This window comes from Rutidosis leptorrhynchoides, chromosome 1, assembly GCF_046630445.1.
Source record: "Rutidosis leptorrhynchoides isolate AG116_Rl617_1_P2 chromosome 1, CSIRO_AGI_Rlap_v1, whole genome shotgun sequence".
NCBI lineage: Eukaryota > Viridiplantae > Streptophyta > Magnoliopsida > Asterales > Asteraceae > Rutidosis > Rutidosis leptorrhynchoides.
The window spans coordinates 134,297,161-134,306,319 of record NC_092333.1 but is presented as its reverse complement, the minus strand read 5'-3'; the positions used below and the strand labels follow the sequence as shown (position 1 = coordinate 134,306,319).

General features: G+C 32.8%; 1 protein-coding gene across 1 annotated transcript; it reads right to left on the bottom strand.

Moving 5' to 3' along the window:
- Positions 1-274: 274 nt before the first annotated feature.
- On the bottom strand, positions 275-6,637 carry LOC139865383 (U4/U6 small nuclear ribonucleoprotein PRP4-like protein). The gene is made up of 5 exons (XM_071853627.1): positions 5,605-6,637; positions 3,350-3,803; positions 2,508-2,705; positions 2,306-2,387; positions 275-590 (listed from the first exon to the last, which is right to left on the bottom strand). The coding sequence occupies exons 1-5, from the start codon at positions 6,429-6,431 to the stop codon at positions 490-492; spliced, it is 1,662 nt and encodes a 553-aa protein (XP_071709728.1). The 5' UTR covers positions 6,432-6,637; the 3' UTR covers positions 275-489.
- Between the last annotated feature and the right edge of the window lie 2,522 nt (positions 6,638-9,159).

Below are 9,159 nucleotides of genomic sequence, written 5' to 3'. Positions count from 1 at the left end.
ATATAAAAAAAAAACAAACTTTAATTCATTCTATTTCAAGCCTAATTAATATTTACTCCAATATAAACCTATATATATATATATATATATATATATATACTCATCTAGAAAGAAAAAAAAAAAGGCCAAGTTGGCAATCACCACATTAAGGCTATAATAAACCAAACATACCAGCGTTGGCAGCAACAAGATGAAACTAAAATACAGAACAGATAAGTGCTAATTAACAAAAAGGTTACTGCATGCTCTAATGCTAAAGCTTGCTCTTTTGATTACTTGTGGTAAATAAACAGCAAAGAACACGTATTTGCTACTTATAATACCGTTGCCACAAAATTTTCCATGTAAAACTAATACGAATTATAGAAGACTGATATTTTCGACATCAAGGTAAATAAATACCTTTAAAATTTTACTCTCAACATACGTTGTATTGTATACATGCTTCTGCTGAATGTTAGATAGCAAATGTAAAGGAGGTTGTTGGTATTAATCAAAGTCCATTGCTGTTGCTTTGTCCTTTTCAGCATTTTGGCTAGACCATAGTTTTATTGTCCTGTCATGAGAAACAGTTGCAATACTTTGTCCATCTGCAAAACATATAATATATAATTAAAATGCAAGCAATCAAACACCAGTAAAGGTAGGTATGGTATGCAAGTACCAGGTAGTGTATAAGCTGGTAACATGCCAAAGTGGCTTTGGGTTAAAACAAAAGTTTATATATATATATATATATAGGGGCAGGATCAATGGGGAAGTAACCAATCGGGGGGAAGCGGGGGAAGCAAAAAAAAAAAAAAAAATTTCGTTTTTTTGAAAATTTTTTTTTTTCCGGCATCAAGATCACACGAAAATATGAACATTTAGAAGAGACACTTCGTGATGAATGTTATTATTTAGGCGGGAAAACGATCGACAAAAATAACATTCAACATAATATTGTTCGTGAAGAATATGAACGTTTTTTTTTCATGTTTTGTGAAGTAAAATTTAGCCCGATTTAGAGTTTAGGGTTTAGGGTTTAGGGTTTTGGGTTTATTCCATAAACCCAAAACACCAAACCCTAAACCCTAAACCCTAAACCGTTCGTGTTAAAAACTCAATCTAAATCCTAAATCTAAACCCTAAATCTAAACCCTAAACCCTAATATCTAAACCCTATAAACCCTAATATCTAAACCCTAATATCTAAACCCCAATAGCTAAAACCTCAAAATACGCTCGAAAAACACGATAATTGTTATATATTACTTCTTCGAGCGTTTTCCCGCCAAAATAAAAACATTTATCACAAAGTGTCTCTACTAAATGTTCATATTTTCATCTCATCTATAATGTTCGTGAACAAAGTTTTTTCAAAAAACAAAAGGAAAAAAAAAGTTTTTGCTTCCCCCGCTTCCCCCCGAATGGTTACTTCCCTCTTGATCCTACCACTATATATATATATATATATATATATATATATATATATATATATATATATATATATAGAGAGAGAGAGAGAGAGAGAGAGAGTGGTAACATGCCAAACACCTTTTCTCCAACCCATACAGTTTATATAAACAATTCGAGCATCTTATGTGACAAAACTAGCTATCTTTTTTTCTTATTGAAAAGACTCGGGAAGGTATTATTACAAGTGAAGATGTGGAAGACACAGATGATATCAGGCGGTAGCTAATGAAATTAATGGGAAAGAAAGTGGTCTTTTGGGTCAATAAGACGTGTGGAATTATTACTAGTTAATTAAAGCTCAAAAGGCCATTGATAAGAATCTTCACAATATAAATATGAGGATAATATCAAATGGAGGCTATCAATATGTACAAGAATGCTCTCAAGGATGAACATAGATTGTTGCAACAAAAGGCTAAAATCAAATGGCTAAGTGAGGGTGATTAAGTTAAGATTCTGCTTATTTCCATGGAATTTTAAAAGCAAGAAAGAATATAATTCGATTTGGCCCGTAGAGTGGTTTACAAGATAACCAAACTTTAAACTTCTGCAGGTTCAACAATTAATTGAAAAAAAAAAGGTGAGGTGGCATGGATTACCAATGGTGGTGTCAAAATGTATTTTTATAGGCAGTGTCTGTACTATATGACCCGTGTGTTATTGACCTTTAACAAAATATTTTAGCTCTGCATCAAATCGCGTAATTCATAGGCAGATGCATCAAAATGTACAACTGTATTCACGACTTCGGTAGTCTAGCTAGTTATCCTAAGAAAATGACAGATGAGTGTGTATGTGTGTGTGTGTGCGCGCGCGCATAAAAGTAGATCAAAGATTGGGAGGTTACCTGCAGTTACATCAACAGATGTAACTTTAGCCTCGTGGCCAGAAAGAACCTTGACGGGCTTGAAATCTCTGGATGACCATATCTGATACATAAATCAATAATAAAATAAATACATTTAACCTTCGTGTGTACATTAACTAATTAACTAATAATAAATAATAATAGAAGATAAAAGATAAATTTACTACAAGATGAATTTTACCTTAGCAGTCATATCATAAGAAGAAGTTACTAAAAAGTATCCCTCTTGAGGCTCAAATTTAATTTGAGAAATCAGATTTGAATGGGCGGGAATAGTATACAACGATTTCTTTTTCCTCAAATCCCAAATTCTACAAGTATTATCTTCACCACCTGTTGCCAAATGATACCCATTTGGTGAAAAACTAATACCAAGAACCTGAAATATTAACAATCATATAATCACCACTTAGCTTGCTCAATAAAAGAGGATAATAGAAGAAGAAGAAAAAAGACACTTTCACCCCTCTACTTATAAATGGGTTGAGTTGTATTGTGAATTTTTTACCTGGCAAACGGGTTAGGTTGGGTCGGTTTGGGTAATTGGTCAAAACGGTTTTAGGTTGAAATGGGTCATAGGTCAAACACGTAGAAATTTTATTGTATTGTTTTAGTTATTAATATTAATAATTTTATTATATATATATAAGAAAATATTAAAATATTAACATACAGAATAATTGATATAACCATTAATGCTTTCATAAATAATTGATAGATAAAATTTGTTATGCTCGACCCATTTGACCCATTCACAAGACCCATTAGACCTGTCTCTATTTATTGAGCTTTAGGATTTGATACCCATTTGATCCGTTCTTTTATATTTTGTATAAGACCCAATAAGTTGAAGAAAAACTCATTGGACCTCTTTTTAAGTTTTGGTTTACATTGTCAGGCTTAATTTTTTGACCCGAAAGCTTGACCCATTTGACCCAAATTTGAGAGTATGAGTATCACAATTGCCAGGTATAATTGTGATATATCTTAAACAGTTCAAATGGGTCAAATTAAATGACTCACCGGCTTCACATGACCTTCCAAGGAAAGAATGCTTCTCCCAGACCGTAGGTCCCACACACGAGCAAGTGCATCGAGCCCACAAGAGGCTGCTAATGAGCCATCTGGATGAAAAGCTAACCCATACACACTTCGGCTATGACCTTCTTGTAGGAGCAACTCGTCACCCGTTTCTGTATCCCATAATCTCCAAGTCTTATCATAGCTAGTTGTACCCAAATAATTCCCTGAAGGATGAAAAGCAACACGTGCTAAACGGTCCAAATGTCCCTTGTATGTATTCAACAGTGTTCCTTCAATGTTCCATAATTTTGCAGTGCGATCAGCCGAAGCAGTTGCGATTTGGTTATTTGTTTGAGAAAATGAAACATCAGTTGCTCGTTCTGTATGCCCTTTTAATAAAGATACGATCTTTACACCTGGCATGCTCCATATTTTAGCAACTCCAGTTAATGAACTGACAAAGAAACAACACAAAATCACAAATGTGAACAATAAAATGAAGCATGTCATAATAGTATGTATCTAAAAATTACTAAAATATAATTAGATAATCATCAATTAACCGTGTAGGAATCATGTAACGTGAACTAGCCACCACTATAAGCTAAACATTTATAACCAAAAAAGATAAGGACATTAACGGCATAAACCAATTACATTTAAGATTCTAAATCTTATCACTAGTTGATGAAGCAATCCATACATCGAAGAATAAATATACTACTCTATGTGTTGGAATGTATACTTTGTTTGCTTACTTCACATTATTTACTTTCATTTGTTACATAATCAAAGTCATTTTTGGTTCAAGTTACTGATTCACGATGAATTGGAATAAGTGAGATACGAGCATGATTGCCCTGCTATGTAATATACTAATTCTTAGGTATAAATTGTATCCTTGCTGCTTGTAGCCTTATTTTTGGTACTATTGTCATGAGAGATGTCAAAATAGACACGTCAGTTAAGTTGGGTTACCAGCCGATTTTGGTTCGTTGGTAGAGGGGTAGTTCAACTTCGCAGGTCAAAACATATTGGGTCAACCTGCCTACACACTATAAATAGTGTGTTTCAAGAGGGAAAAAAAACATTTTCAGGATATATGCATTTCGATTCAATACAGATTAGTTGACTTTTGACTCATTAACCCATTGACCTATTTCATTTTTAACTGATATTACGTATCTGAACCTTTACCAATAATATACAACCCAAAATGACCCGTTCCAATATAAATCGGTTGAAATATCCACCTTCAAGAATTACTAGTTTAACTTGAGTTCTTCTGTGCTCTTTTTTTTTCTTTTTCTTCTGTGCTCTTGATCTCTGCATATGTTTACTTTTTGAACTCCTAAAACTCTATGAATGTTTAATCTTATAAATTAGGCAACAGCTCATAAGATTCATCCTATTCATACCCAAATATTGTAAAGAGATAATTTTATTACATTTAAAACATGTACGAAAGGACCACATGTCTGCCTGAAATCGATTCATGAGTTTTTTGAAAGCAGAAATATATAGATTATTAGGTAGCGAGGCTATGGCCTAAAAGGAATATGAGAAAATGTTTGGGCCGAGTAATCCTAAATTGATGTTTTTACCAAATGACTAGCCTAGCAGTGCAAGTAGTGTGATACAGTGATTTTTCAGTTATATTTTCATTAAGTTTGCTATCTTATTATAGCTTGTTCAGCAATTTTTTTTTTAGTTTAAAACAATGGTGAAACAAATGGATCATTCAACGAAAATGAAACAAAATAGTGAAGTTAACAATCAGAATAGTATTCTTGCAGTTGATTGTTTTCAAATGTCCCTGGTAAAACGGGTCTCAACCCAACCCATTCCAACTGCCTAAGAGGCCGACCTGTTTGGACCCAAATCCGTCTTGACTCGACCCAAACCCAACCAACTGCCAGACATACATACACCGATACACACAACGGCTTAATCAAAATTGACAAATAAATCTGATTGCTATTGCTATTCTCTGTGTCCTATGTAACACCTCAAATAATATGTGCTCTAGTTCTTATTTAACTAGCGTTGACCATGCCTCCCAACACAAGTTACAAAGTTCATCTCACATCTCAATTCATTCACTCTAGCAATATATCTATGGGAGCTTACACCAACACTAAACACAAAAAATATACAAATATATTCACAGGGTATATAATATATAAAATTCCAGTTACTAAATTCCAGTTACCAATACATACGCAAATGCATTCAGGTACAAAAAGAAAACGTACCAGGTAGCGAGAAACTTGCCATCACATGAAAACGAACACCCTGAAAGAGGCCGATCATCACCAATCTCACTACAATCCAACCCAAAACTAACCGCATTCTCCAACGCCCAATTAATCTCAGCATCCATATCTTCATCAGGATCATCCCTCTTTCTTCTAGCCCTATCCAACCTCAACGCAGCTTTCACAACCGAATCTTTTGCAATCGCGTACCGCGCTTTCAACAAAGCCGTAGACCCCTCCGTATAAAACGGATACTGAACAGCTTCACCTTCATCCTCACCACCACCACCATCATCCATTGCAACTGCATTCGTTGAAGCTTCTTCTTCCTCTAAAACCTTCATTAACTTATCCAATTGTCCTTCAGAATCAAGTTTGGCCATTAGCATCCTCAACCTATCCCTCCTCTCCATTTCTCTTTCTCCAAATAAAGTAACCGGTTCACCTAACCGTCGCAGGCGGGACCGCACCGCCTTATCGTTAGTCGGTACTGCGAGTGCTTTAGCTTTTTGTTTCATCAAAAAATCCTGCTTAGCTTTCTCTTGTTTCTCCCTAAACAGCCTGCTTTCTTCTGAGATCTCGTACTCCGGTGCTGAATCGTCATCTTCTTCATCCGATTTAGCAACTGTGTCGCCATTTTGTGCACGAACTGTTGGAATTGGGGCTAGTGGACGAGGAATCGGAGCAATTGGTGGTAGGATTGGGGTTGACAGTGGTTGAATTGTAGGTTCAATTGGCGGAATGTGAACGCCGGTGTCTGATGGTGTAGTGGTGGAATTAGGGTTAGGGTTAGGGTTAGGGTTTTCATTTTCGTCTATATCCATGGTTGAAAAGAGCGGTAACAGGTAACAGCAATACAAATGGAAAACACGTTTCGTATCTAGGCTTAAAACTGAACGATTATAATGTCGCGAAATGATTTTATAACTTAAAGTGCAGCTATCCAACCCTTAATCTCGATCAAAACAACAATTAATGCTTGAATCAAAATCAGTTAACAAAAAGATGACACAAATAGATCGTAAAGGGAGGTGATCTTTTCAAATATGCTTTTGATAGATACACAAATATATGTTGTCCACACATATATGTTGCTATGTGATCTATAAAAAATAAGTTTGGAAATATCAATTCCTGATTGTAAAGCAAAAGTGAGGCAAGAGTTGGTGAAACACGGGTGAAAGCATACTTTTGTGTAAGAGTTTAGGGTGGCTTAAGATGGTTCGTAGGTGATGTTATTTTGATTAAACTAGAAAAAAATACAACGGCAGCAATGCGCAGTTGTATTCAATGCGTGGTGGAATAGGTTGAGTTGTTTGTCGTACGTGTATGTATATGTATGAAATATAGCCCGAAATATTTAGTGTTTTTTTAACGATGTCCGTTTCGCGCGTAGTTACTCCCGTTGTGTTCGTTAGATTTTTTCGAGTTGAACAGTGATTTCGGAAAAATTTAACTCGCACCGAGCGAGAAGATAGGGTCCGTTAAAAATTCGGGTGGAATTAGTTTCTTTTATTTTAATAAAAGAGTTAAAGTCAAAAATAGGCTACAAACTTACACAAATGTGTCGATATCGCCCACAAACTCATTTTCGTCCTACTATCGCCTAGTTGGTAAACAAAATCGAATAGTTGTTGATTGATCTTGGGCGTCTGTTTAAGTGAAGAAGAAGGGGGAGAATACAAAATAATACGGGGCAAATAATTATGTTTCTGTAATATTTCGGATAAAGGGCCACAGCCCAACTGATTTCATGTGACGATGGCTATACGAGAGGTCGTGGGTTCGAGCCCGTACTTGGGTGATTTTTTTTTAAACAGCCTATTTTTTAAGGTAGTCATTTAATTATTCATTATTACTATCATTATAATTATTGTTATGATTATTATTGTTATTATTGTTATTATTATTATTATTAATGATTGTTACTACTACAAGAAATATAGTTATTATTATCATTATGATCACTAGAATAAGTATTAATAACCATTTATTATCTATCAAAATTAAAATTTCAAGTATGATTATTATTATTGTTATTATTAATATTATTACCATTTTTGTTATTCAATAACATAATTAAGTATCCTTAGTGTTATTATTAGTATTATTAATATGGATATATGTATAATTATGATTAGGATTATTATTATGATTACTAATATTATTTTTATTAAGAATTATGAATATCATCCTTATTATTATGATTAATCTAATTAGCATTATTATTATTATTATTATTATTATTATTATTATTATTATTATTATTATTATTATTGTTACTAAGTATTATTAGTATCAATTTATAAATTTTAGTAATATTATTACTATCATTATTAGTACTAATATTATACTGTTTGTATTATTATAAATATGATTATTTAAAAGATCTAATAAGACCATAATTATTATTAAACTTACTAGTATCATTAAAAATATTATTGTTACTAAAACTATCATTTTTACTTTACTAGTGAAACTATCATTTTAACAAATAAATCTTTTGCATATTATATATATACTTATTACATATACTAAGATTATATTAATTTTTCATATAACAAACTAATGATATTTCATGAATACAATATTTATCACATATATAGATATATAGGTATATTAATATAACTAAAAGTATAAATATTAACAATTATAATTATATATACACAACATCAGTATATATATACAATGTAATATAAAATACAATATAAATATACATTTCAAAATGAAATTTAGTATAAATTATATATAACTATAAACATATAAATAATACATAATAATAAATGAAATTTCGTGATTTACACTACAAATGATATAGGTTCGTGAATCCGAGGCCAACCCTGCATTGTTCAGTTATTCAATATAGTCATATGTATTTTTACTACAGAATACATTAGGTGAGTTTCATTTGCCTTTTTACCCTTTATATTTTTGGGCTGAGAATAAATGCGCAATTTTTATAAATGTTTTACGAAATAGACACAAGTAATCGAAACTATATTATATGGTTGAATGATCGAAGCCGAATATGCCCCTTTTTACTTGGTAACCTAAGAAGTAGGGAACATCACTAATTTTGAGAATTAGTGCACGCCTAATTGACGCGAATTCTAAAGATAGATCTATGGGCCCGACGAACCCCATCCAAAGTACCGGATGCTTTAGTACTTCGATGTTGTTTTATATCATGTCCGAAGGATTTCCTGGAATGATAGGGGATATTCTTATATGCATTTTGTTAATGTCGGTTACCAGGTGTTCAATCCATATGAATGATTTTTGTCTCTATGCATGGGACGTTTTTTTTATGAGAAATGAAAAATGAAAATCTTGTGGTCTATTAAAATGATGGAAATGAATGATTATGATAAACTAATGAACTCACAAACCTTTTGGTTGACACTTTAAAGCATGTTTATTCTCAGGTACGAAAGAAATCTTCCGCTGTGAAATTGCTCATTTTAAAGATATTACTTGGAGTCATTCATGACATATTTCAAAAGACGTTGCATTCGAGTCGTTGAGTTCATCAAGATTATTGTTAAGTCAATT